Source organism: Stegodyphus dumicola, chromosome 7, assembly GCF_044657685.1.
Source record: "Stegodyphus dumicola isolate Sdum_Otavi_A_Nest chromosome 7, ASM4465768v1".
NCBI classification, from domain to species: Eukaryota; Metazoa; Arthropoda; class Arachnida; order Araneae; family Eresidae; genus Stegodyphus; species Stegodyphus dumicola.
Window position 1 is genome coordinate 15,940,958 of NC_140774.1, and position 18,634 is coordinate 15,959,591.

The 18,634-nt window shown below is 34.7% G+C and overlaps 1 protein-coding gene across 3 annotated transcripts in view; it reads right to left on the reverse strand.

Annotated features, from left to right (window-relative positions):
• The window catches only part of LOC118184145 (protocadherin Fat 4-like), a 517,728-nt gene that overhangs the window by 232,901 nt on the left and 266,193 nt on the right, over positions 1–18,634 (reverse strand). For all 3 annotated transcript variants that reach the window (XM_085819903.1, XM_085819902.1, XM_085819904.1), the window contains exons 12-14: positions 8,938–9,111; positions 7,765–8,070; positions 4,874–5,085 (exon numbers count right to left, since the gene is read on the reverse strand). In XM_085819903.1, coding sequence (XP_085676029.1) covers positions 4,874–5,085; positions 7,765–8,070; positions 8,938–9,111 — 692 coding nt within the window. The remainder of the gene's footprint in view (positions 1–4,873; positions 5,086–7,764; positions 8,071–8,937; positions 9,112–18,634) is intronic.

Consider the following 18,634-nt stretch of genomic DNA (forward strand, 5'->3'; position numbering starts at 1 on the left):
TTTCCTGTGTGTGTGTGTGTGTGTGTGTGTATGTGTGTGTTTTGTCTAAGAGTGTATAAACTATAACAGTCAACAAACAAGGTGCGTGTGCTTTCACTTTTTTTATGATTCAGTGGCAACAGTGAAACGATGCTTTATTTCTACTATTCAAATATAGGAGCCTTTTTTCTGGATTTTGGATAACGGATTGTGATGGAATTGTGTATGCCGATGATTAAATAAATGTTCATGTTTTGTATATCTCTTGCAGTTCTTTAATTTCCGCAGCATCTTTTTTTAATAACTACGGTATTTGTCACTTTAAAGCAACACTTATTATTTTCCAGATGATATTTGTACCTTAAATAAAAATTCCTTTTTGGGGTAAATAATAATATAAAGAAGCGAATACGCAGTTTAGAATATCAAGAAATGCTGTTATTGGACATTTTCAATTACTACTGGTAATTTTCCAGTAGCAATAATAGGCATCTTCTTTCTTTATTAAAAGAGCGATGAAATGCTATGTGCCTCTATGGGAAGTTACAAAAATTACTTAAAAAATAGCCTCCAACTAAAATGAAATTAACCTTTTGCATTTTTGAATCAAAACGAACAAGGTGCGAACAAAACGAACAAGGAACAAATTATTCTTGCTCATCAGACATGCGACTGTTCGAAATTGTTTTCATAATAATGTTTATTTAATATTTAAAAAGACTAATTCCATTTCCTGTCTGCTGAAATAAATTATTTCAACGAAATGTGCATCAGGAATCGTTCTGTTGTATGTAAAATATAAATCATTCTTCATTTTAGCATTTAAATTTGGATACCACGAGAAAAAATATTTTATCGTGCTATGAATCTCGAAATGGGTACAATAAGCACCGCATCACTTCTCAAACTGTTGCCGCCAAATATTATTGCTCTGCATTATTTTCAAAGAAATTAAATGATGAAGAATCTGTATGCATGTATGTATGTCATGTTGTGAATATTCGACGGCACCTAGAGCCATCAGATTTGAATAACGTAGTCTTCCGCCCGAGCGTGAGCATCTTCAAGCCAGAATTTTAAATTTCGAAGTTGTTATTTATTTCATATTTTTCCAAATTTTAAGGGATTTTTGATTGAAAAATTCAACGATTTCAAAGCGAGCTGTGGCGCCACCGTTTGAAATATAACGATTTTTATCTCCAGTGCGTGAGACTGTTGCCATTCGAAAAAAATATACGTCATCTTCAATGTTCTTATTTTAAAAATTTCAATTACATACTGGGCTCTATGAAAGCAACGGGTCGCCGGGGCCGGAAATGAAATACTTGTAATTTCCACGCGCCAGCGTGTTTTTATTCAGTAAAGCCTAAGATATTTTTAATTTAATTTGGAAGGTTATTGGGTAATAAACTAAGGCGATTTAAAAGAAATAAACACAGTTCTTAAAATCATTTTTCTGTTTTTTAATGTGACTGATTTAAATAGACATCTATTAAAACCATGAGATGTCTAATAGAGAATATTCGATATTTGTGTGAAATTACACTAGCTGCACTCATTAAAATCATTACATACAATTTATTGTTTATGACAATTATTTTAAAAGGCTGACCACACGAGCGGCAAGTTTTTAAAGAAATAATATATCCAATATAAATATGTGCATGGCAACATCTAAGACTCTATCGGGAATTATAAAAATACGATGTTTTTAAATATTTTGTGATTTCGCTGTTGAATTGATTTTGTGTGATGACGTAAGTGCGAAGAAAGTGATAAATTAAAATTATACGATAAAAAGTATTTTGCTACCCATCTCACTAAGAAAACTGAATACTGACAGTATAAACTGAGAACAGTTTGAAAAAAATATGTAAATGTATGACAACACTTAACACTGCATCGGGAAATCTAAACATATGCTGCTATGCAGCTTTTTAAAATTTTTATGATTTTGTTGTTTGTATAACAACGTGTGGCTTAAATACAAAGAAAACGATGCTTAAGAATAAAGCTAAAAAGACAAAAACAAAAGGAGGAGAGAGTTAGTGAAAAAGCAAGACGTAGACTGCGAGCTTAATGACAGCGTAAAAAACCTTAACAAATCCCTTTAGGCGCTTTTAAAATCTGTCTCCTTTCAGATTTTATTTAATAATAAATCAATGTTTATTTTTTTTTTAATTTATTTTATTTTAGTATATATTCTACATCTAATCAAACCTGCTCAAAATCTACTAAATTCTGAAAAGCAAAAAATTATTATGTCCTCCATATTTACTTTCGTGAAATTTTCACAAAGACTGCTTTCTAATCAAAAAATCAATCTACAAAATAGCTTTTTGTCAGTTTCAGAACTTTTTAAACTTTTCCTAATACATTTGAGTCAACCATAGTTTTTATATTATTCAAACTAAACGTGGAGAAAAATTATTATAGGATACAGTTAATGTCAAGATAAATAACTGAATGCACAACTAATTGATTTACTCCTGACGCAAATCGGAACGAAGAAAAAAGAACATTGTTTTTTGTCTAACTCAATATTTCACGTCATGCTTAAAAACGAATGAAATTTGTTGCCTTGAATAATTTCTTCACTACATTCTATCAATCATCCCACATTCTCTTAGCTACATTCCCTTAGGGTGGAAGGAATTTCTAAACTGATAACTTGACCTTGTTCTTCTAGAAAACAAAGATCCAGATTGAATAATGATTTGGTGATTAGTGCCAACTACTGGTTTGCAACAGATGGCTTAAGGTTGCACTAAAATCAACCTTATACGATATCACCATACGGTCAAAAGACTAATTCAAGCGTCTTATAATTCGACGAAATTAATAAAAATAACTAATTAAAAAATAGAGAGAAAAAAATAGAGAAATAGAGTCTGAAAGATTTTCAGACTTTAACGGTCGCTCAAAAGGGTTTGTTAAGCAGTTTTACATTCCTGCTAAGCTCACAGTTTATCAGTCTGCTGCTGCACTCACTCCTGTTAACACTTTTTTGTTGTCTTTTTAGCTTTATTGTTAAGCATTATTTTCTTCCCACTTACGCCATATACAGTTCAACAGCAAAATTATAAGAATTTTAAAAGCAGCGTAGCAACATATGTTTAGAATTTTCGATGTCTCATTAAACTTGGTACACATTTCCTACTTTTTTCAATCTTTTCTCAGTTCATCATATCAGTGTTCAGTTTTCTTAGTAAGATGACGTACAAAACTTTTTTTTTGTCTTTATATTGTAGGGTTTATATTTATTTTAACTAACATTTATTTTAAGTTTAAACTATCTTTCCTGTCAAGCCTTACTTTCCCCTGGAACTGCCAATGCCAGAGTATGTAAATTTTAGTAGAACGCGCAAGGATTCAAATTATCAGCGGAAGTATTCTGAGTTAAATAGAAAGGAAACGAGTTCGAGGTGTGCCGTTCTTACTTCACGAGCGCGGAGGTAGTTAGCCAGAAATTGAAGAACCCCGCGTTTCGGCCTGTGTGCTTGCCTGGAAGAAGTGTTAATCCTTCAAGTTTGCTGATTTAGCAGCGGTATTGTAAAACGCGGTGAGGTTAGTTACTTTTAGAGAGTCTCGTAGTTAGAGTCTTGTCATTAGTTTCTTTTCAGGTTATTATTTTTATTTTATCGCCGAGTTGGCGTAGTTTGTGAGCGTCAAGAGCACGCACTTGTAATTTATTACGTTGAATAAAAAGGGACTTAAACTCTTAACAAGACTCTGTCATTTATCCAGTTTCAACAGTCACCTCTTGGTTGCGTGCAAGTTGGAGGCGCGCAACGCTACAATATTATTAACGTTTTCGGAGCTAACTCTATCTATAATAAAAAAAATTTATATGGCTTAACATACAAAACGTTAAGCCATATAAAATTCAATTCAGTGTAAAAATCAACAGCATATATTTAGAATTTCCGAATTTTCCTTCTTCAGTGCACTCAGAAAACAAATATCATTTTTAAAATGATTTGTCCATGTACAGATTGTTATCGTCTTACTAACAAAGTTCTTGCAAACTACCTGCGAAGACTACTCCGAACATTCTAACTCCATTCTAAATGTTGAACTTTATCCCAGGCTAATATAAGAATCGACCCATCACAATAAATTAAACACGAACTGACATTCAGTCAGCAATTTCGCCGAATCAACTGCACATTCATCTTATTGCTGACTGAATGCTTTTATGGATGATTTGAGGTCTAAAGAGTAGCAAGAATAAGAAAGGACGAGATTCAAATTACAAGAACATAAACATAAAGTTATATTACAAGATACTGTAATATTAATGTTATTACGTCTTCTTACTCGAATCTAAGTTTATATTAAAGAAAAAACATTGTGATAATTATCTACAGTTTAAGCAAGAATACTTTTTATTTGTCACGTTCTTACTGTAAGCGCGACCCCTTTCGGAAGTTAAATTATTCGCATAATTCTCCCCTCTCGAATTTCGAACGATGAAATTAGTGAAAATAAAAAGCTGAAAAATATGCGAGGAAATATCGTGTTAGGAGTCAATAAAAGTATTCTTTCCAAAATTCGGAATTAAAATTTTTAACATTATTTGATTAAAATATTTAGTGTCTTTTAAGTTAAGATTCAAAACATTAGAATGACTAAGAATACACGAGGATTCGAGATCTCGACTTTTTGCCAAGATTCGCGGAATTTGAAGATTCGAATATCTCATTCCTAAATAGAATCTGTGTTTAAGAATATAATATTTGACTTATTGTGATAAAAATCAACTACTTATGAATCACAAATTCTTGACTTATGAGTTACACATAAATTTCATCTGTTTTTAGACACACGTGTATGTGCAAAGAAAAAATGTCTCAAGAGACCTTCTTTTGGTATTATAGAAAAACATTCTCACCTTCTCTCGGATTCTATCCTGGCCAAATCGGATGCTTGCACGAAGAAGGTATATCGAGCTGGTTTCTCTCGGATGGAGCGGAAAGATTCCATAATATACACGGATCCATTTTCCGGGTGAACATCAAAAGGTACAGTTTGACTAAGGCTATCGTTCTGACGTTGGTAGCGCACGACCCCGTTCACGTCCAAATCCGGATCCAGAGCAATTACCTAATCATAAGTACATCTCAAATTAATGCAAAAATTATACCATCACTGTGCAAGAGATAATAAAATAATTCAAATTTCAAAATATTGTTAACATTTTGTCAAAACTAAGCTATTCATGTGTTTAAAATATAACAATAAATAACTTTTATTATTTCTAAAAATAATGATTGTGGATTAATACACCAGTCTTATCACAAGATAGACAATGAGTTGATAAAACTTCTATCTTTAGAAGAAACATATAAACAGATATCAGTTTGTAAGGTATTTCTCCAGCTTTTCCAGCGTGCCTTCGTAGTGTAGTGCTTCTGCACACTGGGCCGGTATTCCAGAGGTCCGTGGTTCGATTCCCGGCGAAGACGGTTACTATTTTTCATCTTTCCAGCTTCCAAAAAATATACCTAATGTCTCTACAAGTTTATTTATAGAAAGTATATGGTATGTTTATTCTTGAACTTAAAATTAAAAGTATTTAATGGTTTCAACTATTCCACTTCTCAATACTTCAGAATAATGTGAAATGTATAGCTTATGGATCAAGCTTCTCATTTCCTTTAAAAAAATAATGGAATACTCTGAAAACTTTTTGTCAAGCTAACTATTACCCAAGCATGGCTGCTGTCATCGGTGTAGTTATTACCGATGCTGGCTGACGGATCGTTGGAACCGGGTTTCAATTCAAAAGATGGTTTGGATATTTGTGAGCGTGTAGTGCTTTTGTGGTATGGGAACACATACAATATCACCGAAATGAAGGTTTTATTTTGGAGGCTTGGCGCTAAAGCCAAAGGGATTGCAGATTCTTGAATCTGACCCCCTAGGGGATTCTTTTTCAAAACTGAGACAGAACTAGGTAAAGTCAAACTGCCTTCTATAAGGTGCTCAACGTCCGTGCTAATGATAGAGGCAATCCTCGGCGCGACAAAATTTGAAGATTTGCTCCGATGTTACAACCAAACAAGTGAGATGAGTCACAACAATCCAGAGGCTGAGTCTTACTGTAGACGCTCAGCTTTCCACTCGGGGTCGACTGGAAGCAATCCCGCCGTTCTGGTTAAGTCAATACCTAGACAAACTCGACTTTTGGGGAAAAATTAACGGTCTTCACAATAACTAGAACCATCGCTAATTTGGTGGTAGGTTCAGGCTCATCAGGGACCATATGGTGCTGTCTTGTCTGGTGAACGCTACATGGTCAGATAATTAAGATGCAATATCATACCGAACAAGTATTAATTTAGAAGTCAAACAATAAAAATCAGCGTTATATTTTCAAATTTTCACAGCACTACTTTCGATGGTTTTTACCGAATCATCATCCTCAGCTGGAAAAGCGCAAATGAACGAGATAAGATATGACACGAATGACTGGACAGTAGTTAATCTACTGGCGCCATCTTTTGATGAAACGAGAACTAAAACATAATTTCCTTAAAGGCTGAAGGCAAATATCGATTAGAATTAGGGTCTTTAACAAAAACAGAAAGATTTTTTTGAATGTGAAATGCCTCTAAAAAATCCAATTCACTAATGGAAGATGTTTTTTGAATAATTTTGGCTGCAGAAAAATTGAAAGCGTGATTTTCGGACCAACAATGCTGGGCAACAGAAGACTTCTGTGTTTCCTTTTTTATAACACAAGCTTCCTGTTCCTTAACGCGAAATTTTAAGGCTCTCCTAGTTTGAGTTTCAGTTAGATACCCTAAAAATTCATATACGGAATGGGGTCCTTTAGCATGCAACTGGGGATTTTATTGATGGCAGAATAAACGGCCCGAAAGTTAAATTTCTGTAAAATACGTGCAATGTTATAGCTAATTGATGGAAAGAAAGTATTTCACATTCAAAAAATCTTTCTGTTCTAGTTAACGACCCTAATTCCCATCCATCTTTGCCTTCAGCCTTCAAGGAAATTATGTTTTAGTTCTCGTTTTATCAACAGATGGCGCCAGTAGCTTAACTCCTGTCCTGTCTTTCTATCTCGTTCATTTGCGATTTTGCAGCTGAGGATGATGGTTCGGTAAAACCATCGAAACCAGTCCTGTAAAAATTTGAAAATATAACGTTGAGTTTTGTTGTTTGACTTCTAAATTAATACATGATCAAATATCAAAGGCTTTGGGTTTCAATCCTTTGGGGTTTGGCTCCACTTGTTCAACACTGGGAGACGGTCGATGTCTAACTGTGACTTTGTTCTCTTTGTGGTGGATGCGTTGCCATTCACCTATGACTTGTGTGCCTATAGCCCAGACCGTGTGAAACATTTAAGTACCCCTGGATTGGCCGGGGTATTATGCTTCCTTGGATTGCCTCTAGATTTAACTCTGTATGGCAGCTTCGAGCTAGCCAAGTCTGGATCCCCATCCACTTAGTGTAGTGTAGATGCTCAGCTACCATCAATACGAATTTCTCAAATAATAATTTTACATAAATGTAATAATAATTTAAATAATAATAACGCATAATCAATGCCAGAATCTAAAGTCATTCGAAATATGCTGGTGAAAGAGTATTGGCAGAAGAAAAAAACTTAATGATAAGCCTAAAAGCGTTTATGTAATAAACGAACTTCCAAAATGCATACTGATGCTGATAAGAAGAAAAAGTCAAATAATCCTAAGCACTCTGCAAAGAAACTGGATCTTTAGGCTCTTAAATGCTTTGCATTGTATAACCTACCTGTCCAACTATCGTAAAAGGTGGGTCAACTTCAGTGGCGCTGAAGACATAGACACTACTTGGCACAAACTGTGGATTGTTATCGTTGGCATCTAAAAGATGGACTTCCACAATTGCTGGAGTGGCTCGTGCAGTGGGATTGACATTCGGTTTCTTTTCGCGGGCAAAAACACGCATGCGTATAACATCTTTGGTTTCTCTGTCCAGCTTGCTGGGATCCTTTACACTGATGGCTCCTCCAGAAGGGTCGATGGCAAAAGCTCCTGATTCATCTTCTAGCTCGTAGCGGAATTCGGCATTGTCACCCTGAAGAAATAATTATAATAATAAGTTCTAAACTATTACAATAGCGAAAAATTGAATCAAAGTCAATAGAAAAGGGGGCACAATATTATTCCTGCAATTTATCACCATTTAATTTTTAAAAACCTACTTACTGGTATAAAATGATGTAACGTTAAAAATGAATTCGTTCGTCAGTACGGAGAAATCTAGTGAAAATTTATAACTTTTAAAATACAACGCTATCACGGCTAAATGGTACCAAAATTTATGAAAACGTTTAGAATATCGAATCGTAAATTAATTAACTATAAATAATGGTTACTAATGGTAAAGAAAAATAAAAAAATAGGGCAAAAAGGGCTCAGTAGTAGTTTATAGATGAAGTCGTTGATTGTGAAAATAAGTTGTTTATTAAAAAGACGATTATATTAAGAAACTTAAAGGCCGCTTTTCTCAGAAATAATTTATTTTTAGTTCTTTCTTATGATACCTATTTTCCATTTGCCTATTCTGTTTTGTTTTATTACGTATCGTGAATTTTATTAAATAAACTATGAGTTATATTTGTTAAAAATGTTTACTAAGGATAAATCAGTATAGTATATATAAACTGGAATTCATCAATGATTCTAATTTTAACTATTTAAAGAAAACCTAGAAATATATTTCTTTATTTTTTATCACATGGAACAATTCTTCAACATCACTTTAAATTTAAATGCGCATTCTACATAAAATCATATGCCTGAATGTTAATATGGTTAATGATGTAACACTTCTAGATCTCGCGTAACCGATATTTCCGTTACATTCACACTGGTGAAAGATTATATTACTTCCGTCACACTGACGTTACCGGAAGATGAATAATAAAAAAGTAGTACTCACGGAATCTTCATCAAAAGCAGATACTTGGACAACCGTGAACCCAGGAGGCAAATTTTCCATCACAGTGATATTGTACAATTCATATTCAAATTCAGGAACATTATCATTCACATCTAGCACTTGCACATCCACTTTGGCCATGGCGGTTCTCAAGCTGTTATCCGTCTGCGTGGCCTGAAAATGAAAGGTACAGACTAGTTAGGAAACACTCATTTCCAGTGCAAATAATTTTACTTAGAAACAGAACTCGAACATGCTACGAATATATCTTTCAGAATAATATGACGTGAAAGTACAGAGTATTCATAATTTAATCATCGGATAACAAAATGAAATTGAAACGTAATTTTACGTAGTGACAGGAAATAACTTATAATCGATATAAGTTCTTGTTCTTTGTTCTAATTTTTGGGAATGGCAAAAGGGAACTTGTTTGTTTACAGACAAAAGGGCGTCATGAGTTGTAAAAGCGATGTGCAGTCTCTGGTTATGGGATGCGAAATCTTCGAAAACAGTTTAGTGGAGCTTCTAACATGAATTGAATAAACCTCCACTAACAAAACGATGAATTAAAAAGTATTTAAAACAGTTGGTTAAACAGACCTGGATTGGCATAAAGGAAGTGCAGGTAGGCCAAGTGTATGTCCTTTTGGACCCACTGTTCTGCATTTCACTACTTCACGAGCTTCTAGAAGTACCTAATTCAAAACAGCCGGAAACAGCATGCGAAATGCATGCTAATCGCAGCGATCACTGGCACCTGGAACATGGAACAAGCGTCGGTGATGAAAATGTTTTCGTTATTCGAAATGTGTTTGTTTGCAGTCACGGCAAGTCCATTCGACCTACCAGCTTGTAACCAGGAATTCCCAGGTCGACAGTTTATAAAGTTGCTCACGAAAAGTTGAAACTGACTACGTACAAATATTAGATTTGTCAATAAATAAAGTCTAATGATCGAGTCATTCGTAAAAGTTTTCTGAAGGCATTTTGATCGTATCCCTAATGACGATTAGTTTCTTTAGAAAATCGTATACAGTGATGAAGCAGCATATCATGTTTAAGAACTGATTAATCGACATAACTGGAGGATTTTGCTGTTAGAAACCCGCATTTTATGAGGTAAATTGATTGAGGTAGCCCTTAAGTTATCATTTGATGATAACTAACTGATAATAAAATGATTGGTCCTTTCTTGTCTCGGAGTCATCAGTTAATTCGAATGATTACTTCGATATGCTGAGATTGTTAGAAAAACGTTATTTTCCAACAGGATGGGGCCCCCTGTCATTGGGTTACGTATGTACACGTGTTTCTTGTTGAAACAATGAAACATTCTCAGATCATTGGATTAGTAGATGTAGACCAGTTTCGTGGTCAGCCCGTTCTCTGGACGTCACATCACTCGACTCCATTTTCTAATACCTGAGAAGAACCGAGTTTATGCTGCAGAGATTTGCAGCACCAAAGAATTAAAAAATCGAATCACCTAAGAAACGGCAGCTGTTACTCCGCAAATGCTTACAATAACTTCTGAAGGGAACTCAAGAATAGACTTTATATTCGTCGAGCAACTAATGCTACACATGTTGAAGTGCATTAATATAAAATTATTTGAAGTGCTAAATAAAATTCACTTTCTTTCTTTTCACCATCGACGAAACAGCTGGCCCACTGGGTTAGGTGCTTTTCAGCCTGTTGGATCCCGTCGATGGAATTAAAAATAAATACATGAATAAACGTAATTAAAGAGCGTAATACTGTGTCCTCTGGGGATTGGCCACGAAACGAGAAACATTGAAAAAAGGACCAGAACATGGAAAGAAGGTGCATGGTGGGGACTGCTGAGACTAAGCGGAACACTTTTCACTATTATCGTACATGTTAGGCATACAGTTATATTAAGGATGTGCTATAAAAATCAGGTACAGATGTAAAGATGACCAAATACATTACAAATTGTGGAATACATTAAATGTGTTCTGGATTAATCATAATATTAAATATAATTAAAAACAGCAAAAACAAAAAAAAACACAAGACATTAAGTAAATTAATATATGTACAGAGCAGGCTGCTGACGTCACGGTGTCCAAGGAAAGTAGTCACTCCAGGTTGTCAGCAATGCTTTTAGCAATGGTAGTGCAGTCTCTAATGCGGCTGAGCGTATATTTATTCTTAATTGTGTTCTTGAACCATGCTGGCGTATTGATTGCAGTTGGTCTTTTTAAATGCGAATTCCCTGTGTGCGAGCAGTCAAACAGATAGTGATCTGGGTCACCAGTACTGCCACAAATACATTGGTCACTGTCTCTTAGGCGAAATCTGTGAAAATAGGACATATATGGGCCATGCCCTGTCAGATACTGTGTGATGTGCGAAGTGAGGTTTTTTTTTCCTATGTCTTATTCTATGTTACTTAAAACGTCTCTTTATCCGGTGAATAAATTATGAACCCCCTGTATTATAAGCCGAAACGTAATCGACTATAAAATTTGAGCTAATCTGAATGCTATAGAACAGGGTTTCTTAAACTGTGGGTCGCGGGTCCTGCAGCAGGGGGTCACCAAAATTTTTAGAAGTTTTCATATTTCTTTAACTTATTATAATACTTTTACAACTACCAAATATTTTTACACAGTGTATCTGAAAATAGATAAGGATAAGACAATACAGACAAAGAAAAAACGAAAAAGTTTCGACGCATTCTTTTTATAATATAAACGTTCATTTCCCTTGCTTTGCACGAGACTCTGCCATTTCGTCTGTTGCTTATTTAAAATTTTCACATTGTTCTATGTCTTAAAATTAGAAATTAATGACCTAAAACTGCAATAATTACAGTACAAGTGAATAGTTACAGTACTATTACAGTACAAGTGCAAACACTCACGCGTTTGTCGGATTTGAGCAATACGTATGGGGTCCCACAAATTTTTTGTAAATATTATGATGTCCTGGGGGTCGCAAAAAAAATATCAGTGATAAAAATGGGTCGCGACTGAAAAAAGTTTAAGAAACTCTGCATAGAATTCCATCTATCCGAAATAATTTGGATAACATTATTTTTTGGAATATCCAAAAAATTATTTTTAGCAGTAAACGCTATCATTCTTAAGTAAACGTTTATACTGTAATATATTAATATAAATGAGTCTGAATTTCTATTAATTTTTTTCTTTTATTTGCTAACATTTGAAACGCAGTGTTTATGAAAATTATTTCAAGGGTACATATTTCAATATTCTTTTCTTTTAAAAACTGCAATTATTTTTTTTTAATTTCTAAATATACGATTCCCTGTAATTAAAAGCGACAGTGAAGAGATTATTGATTAAACTGGACACGACATCAGATTCAATGACTCCGCACCGAAACGGTGCGGAACATTTAATTTGAATTTCAATTAATATTAAAATTGAATTTCATTAATTAACGAAATTCAAATTAATATTAAATAATTTGCACAGCAATTTAATTTATTACATTTTTCAGCCCCTCACACTTTATTTAACTTTTATTAGCCCAGAAGTTCTATTAATTTCTTGCTGGCATTTTGCGTTGGTTCTAAAAATATGAATCACTTTTCAAATTGTTGCCACCAAATATTACAGCCAATTATTAAAGAAATTAAATAATGAAGAATCTACATAAGTGTATGTATGTTTCTCGCATTGTAAAAAAACGACGTTACCTAGAAGCATCAAATTTTGAATAACGTAGTCCTCCACTCGAATATGGGCATCTGGAAACCCAAATTTGGAATTTGTTTTATTATCTATTTCATATTTTGTAAAATTTTAACGACTTTTTTATCAATAAATTCAAAGATTTCAAAGAATTCCATTAATATTAACACCGCGTGCATCTTCAAGCACGGATGTTTTATGCGCGAGGTTTCTTTACATTTCTTACTGGTACTATGCTGGTGTAGCAACGCAAAGACGCCACAATATCTAACGTTATTTTGCGTCGAATGGCTTTGAATGTCTGTATCACTTTTCAAATCCCGTTAATCCCCCGCATAAAAAACGCCGCTTTGGGCGTAATACAAAATCTGAAAGTTTTCAGATTTATTACTTCTGTATTATTTTTTTTAATCTAAATGATTGCCTTTTATTTAACTTTTCTGATTGCCTTTCGTAAGGGCTCTCGCACTTCTAATTTACCAAATTAAGCCCTGCCAAACACTGAAGCAAACGTCAGCGTCAGATGTAAGCGTGATACCGATTGTATAAAGCAAAAACTGTAAGAACAGGGTTTACGAAAAAACTTGGAAATCTAAAGTACAGAATCAGGAGAATTAAAAACACTGTATTAACCAAATTAACTGTATAAACCGTTTTTGTCCGAGCCCAACGAATGGCACAAACTGACTAAAAGAGACATGTCAGACTTATTAGAGAGAGAAGTTCGATAAAATAAATGAGTATAAGAACACTGATTAGGAAAGGGCATAGAGATCCAACATGCTGAGTCAAGAGAATTAAAAATATTACACTAATCAAACAGACCCTTTTTGTCCAAAGCCAAAGATAAAGCAAACTGAATGAAAGAAACACGTCAGAAGTAAGGAAGAAAGTGGAAAGATAAAAAAGATCAGTAGAGGGAACAGTGATGAAAAGAAAGCTTAAAAATACAGAGTACTGAGACTGGGGTGAGAATCAGCAACACAGCACTCCAAAATAGATCATTTTTGTCCAAGATTAAAGTCTAAAATAAACTGCGTGAAAGAAACACGTCAGACATAAGAAAAAAGTGACAAGTTAAAAGATAAGTATACAAAAAAACAGTAATTATTAAGACCAAAGCAGTTTCCAAAGCTAACGGTAGTAGCAGTGGGTATAAGGATTCAAAATACTGAGGTAGTAGAATTAAAAACACAGTACAGTAAGACCCCGCTTAACGCGGGGGATACAAAAGTAGAGCGTAATGCGAAACAGCGCTAAACGAGGCTATCTTTACATGTAAATATTGGGGTTAGGGGAAGATGGCTAGGAAATTGGTTAGGTATTAAATTTAAAAAGTATGTTTTTTTAATAAAAATAAAACCAAACATTTATTTCTTAAAGCCCAAATTAATACCACATTATTATTTCTTGCAAAAATAAAAACAAAATATAAATAACAAAACGAATATTCTTAAAAAAAAAACAAATAAAATTCTAAGTCAGTCATATTTAGTTAGCCTTCCGCGTTTTCAGTGTTCTGCCTTTTTGTGACAAAAGCATCTAATGTTGTTTGCCTTTTTCTTTTGCGTTGTTCTCTTAAAAGTTCTTCATAAACGGATAGAGCTTCTATAACACCACGCCTTACTTTTGAGCTCCTGTCAAAATTCGGATCATTTTCAATGAATTGATCCATTATTTCAGTTATGGTAGACAAACTCCTTTTTACAAACGCCATCGAAAGTTCTTTTTGCTCTTCTTCTGAATCACTGCTGTCAACATTTTTGTTTTCTTCTTGTTCAGTTAATTCCTTGAGCTCATCATTAGAAAGACTAGCCGCTGCTTCTTGAATTATTTCTTTGACATCTTCCACATTTACCCCTTCAAAATATGTCTGTACAATACCGCACCAAACAAGAAATACAAGTACACTCTTTCGGATATGTATTTGAAACCTATCGCTGCATAATATTTCGGGGAATCCCCGTATGCTGCGAGCGATTTCGTGGAATCCCCGGGTTGAAATAAAAGAGCGCTAAACCGAAACAGCGCTAAACGAAACAGCGTTAAGCGGGGTCTTACTGTACTCACAAAAAAGACACTTTTTGTCCAAGTTTCAATAACGGTAATAAAATGAATGAAAGAAATACCGAGAAGAAATAAGAGAAAAAACAGCAAGATAAAAGAGATGAATACAAAAACAGCAATTATGAAAAGACTCGGAGACACAAGAGCTAAATTTTGCAATACTAATGGGAGGCGCAATGGGTATATTCCAAAGAATTTCTTTCAGCAGACCTGATCTTATTTCCAGACAGTTCCCTGAATTTTTGCAGGTATCCAACCAAACAAGCCTTTATGAGTTCTGCATTTTTCATCTAAATATACTAATTGGAGTTCGATAACTGCTCTAGTTTTGAACCCAAACCAGATCTGAAACAAGACTAAAAAATCAGAAAAGAAACGTCCACTCTGGGTTGCAAACGGTGGTTTCCATTGAAGTTCTGCCATAGTTTTGGCATCGCGTAGCACCGGTTCAACAATGGCTGAGAATGGAATGAAGGAGAATAATAAAACAATCAAAAAGTCACGAAGAAAGTGTGTCAAGCTTGTATACTCAAGGTGATCAGGCGTTTACTTTCTCACGTGCAAAACAGCGCGGAGGAGGAATTCTAAAACATAGTGAGACGGACGCCCTGTTCTACCCGATTTTCTGGCCATTACGTAAGCATTTACTAAACACGAGGTCAAGCAACGAAGAAGCTTTTGTTCACGAGACCTGATGATAACTGAAGTTTGTGCAGATATTTTTTTGAATACCGGAAATATTTTCAAAAAGCTCTTTGTTAATAAATCATTAAAAAGCAATCAGTGCAAATGAATGGGCACGGGGACCGATTTGGCTATCAGCAGGATTGCTGAATCATCCACAGAACATTCGAATTCTAATAAATCTTGTTTGAACTACAATCAAGTGACAGAATACAACCGCTGACTAATAGAGTAAGATTAAAATGCATTAAGCCCTCTTGGTGTTAACCTAGTTGAAACTCAGAATGTGATTTGGGCTGGTGATCAGGAGTTCTAAATTAGTTTCCTTGTAGTTTCAGAAACATGTCATTTGTCAGTATAGTTGACACCATGGTGTTTGTTCCATTGACCTTTTGGATTTTCTTACCTTTTCAAATAGTAAATTTTTTAATGAAAAGTCACAGGATTTTTTTAATATTCTTTCAGAAGACAATTTTGTTGCTAATTGCATGTGAAAATATCATACTTCCAAAATGAAGCTCTTGGAATTATGTAATTCCTCGGTCAGCAAGAATTTTGGGTTTTGGCAATAATAAAAACGAAATCACAATTCATTAAATAATCATGGCGTTTTTATCACATATGCTCAGAGATTAAGCATACAATGTGGCAATCAACTGATCACATAATATATCTTTAAAAATAGCCCTCTAAAACTGATCAGCTAAAACTGCATAACATTTTCAAATGTTATTTATCACCTTACTCCGGAGATGAATTTTAATCCTGAAGATGTGGTGAAAATAAGTGGACGATTTTTAGTACTGCGTTTCATAACGCTCATTCAAAAACTTTTTTTCCGTAATAGTATACTGCTCAGTTGAGTTAAGTTAGGTTATCTAAACGTACCAAAGAACACGAGAGCTGTCTGCCTAGGAACAAAGTGCCTTCGAGGAGGACTTTCAGAGGGACACAGGCTCGTATTAACGTTCAAGTGGAGAAAATCAGGATAAACATATTTTTAAGTGGGTCTGAACCCGAGTCGAATTACCAGTAATCAGAGGTGTTAACTACTCAGCCACTAATGGGATACTGCACGATAAACGATCCGTCATAACGATTTGCCTTCCCTACTGAAAAAATGCATACAATTATTATTTTTATTTACGTGTTCTGCCCTAAGGAACGGAAGGGAGGGATGCCTTCGTGAAGGACTTCCTAAGGTAAACTGGCTCGTATTAACACATTACACGGTGTCCGCCGATAACATCGCGGCAAAAACATCGCGGACGAAAACGTCGCGGAGAAAACAACGCAAGGCGAAAACGTCGTGTTACAAAACATCGTGGGAGAAAACATCGCAAAGAGAAAACATCGCAGTTCTAAAACATCGCGGTACAAAATATCGTCGTCGAAAATAAAGCGGTTCAAAAACTTCGCAGTTTAAAAACATCGTCGTCGAAAATATCGTGGCAAAAAATAAAGTATCTACAAATCATCGCATGACGATAACATCGCAGACAAGCTTTTATCAGGCTTTAATAATTGTAAATAGATATTCCCATAATAATTTGTGAGCGCAAGATGAAAAGAAGGATAATTTTTACTTTCACATTTTTTTATTAACTAATAAATTTTTGCTGAAAAATTAAGAAGGAAACTTAAGCAAAGAAAATTAAATGCAACTTATAGATACTTTTTATGAAAAATTACATGTAAAAACTTTATAAAAAATTATTTATTAATGGTCTTTGTTAGTTAACTATGTCGGTTTAAAATTCTATTAAGTGCTATAAGTTGCATTAATTTTCTATGCTTAAGTTTCCTTCTTATTTTCTCAGCAAGAATTTATAGTTAATATAAAATATGAACAACAAATTATCCTTCTTTCCATCTTGTGCTCACAAATCATTACGGGAATATCCATTTATAGTTAGCATGTTTGCGATGTTATCGTCATGCGATGATTTGTAGTTACTTTATTTTTTACCACGATATTTTCGACGACGATGTTTTTAAACTGCGAAGTTTTTGAACCGCTTTATTTTCGACGACGATATTTTGTACCGCGATGTTTTAGAACTGCGATGTTTTCTCTTTGCGATGTTTTCTCCCACGATGTTTTGTAGCGCGACGTTTTCGCCTTGCGTTGTTTTCTCTGCGACGTTTTCGTCTGCGATGTTTTTACCGCGATGTTTTCGTCTGTAACCCATTACACACGGGGAAAACCACGAAAACGCCCATGCAGTCAGTTCGTTCATGGGATTCGAACCTCGTACCGAACTACCAGCGTTCAGCGACTTTACCGCTCGGTTCCTGGTGAGCAATGCATACAATTAATGCCCAGTTTATGAAAATAATACTGGCCGCGGTCTGCTCAAAATCACTGGTGAACCGCGGATAAAAGAATAAGACGAAGAAATAAGCTATATTATAATTAACAGAAAACTATTAGAGGAACTGCGTGTTTTTCAAGCAGTATAATCTGAAGAACAAGTTCATTCGGTTACGTAATTCAAATCAGCATTCGAAACAAAACGAACGCACTGCAAATAGCAGGAGAATACATGTCACATTACACACAAGTAACATTTACAAGAGTGTTCCATTGAATCATTCAGCTGAACAATGTAATTAAGCTGCATGTGCTAATAATTTTTCCATTATTCCAGAATAAACAAACGTTATGTTTTTTGACAGGCTGCTGTTGATCTTGGTACTGACTGCATGTACTCGATCATACACCTCCATCTCCGTATTATTGCCTTGTTACTTACTGTTCTTTCTTCCTAGAACTAAACTCGTTTTCACCTAATGATATTCTTTTTCTGACTTTGAAGATATCTAAAGTACTGCAACATCCTCTAATGTGATAAAAAAAAAGCAGAATTCCCGAGTTCTTTGCTTTTGTTATCTCATCGTGTTACTGCTTGAATACTGGAATACGAAAACACCTATTCCTAGTGAAATACACCAATGGCAGTTCAACACCTTTTGCCCTTTTTTAAAAATTATGCAGTCTTATTATTTAATCACCGCAGTGTATACACTTTTTCTGTACTTTGTCGAAAATGCAGGATGGCCATAAAAAACTGCTCCGATATACTGTAGAGTCATTAGGTTATTTTTAAAGTGGGTGACCTGAAGAATGTGCAATGTCCTCGCCGGGACTCGAACCTGGACCTCTCGAATACGCGTCGAGTGTGCTGCCGTTACACCACGAAAGCATGCAGAAACGAGGGAGAAAATACTTCATATACTCCCCTTTTTAAAGGACT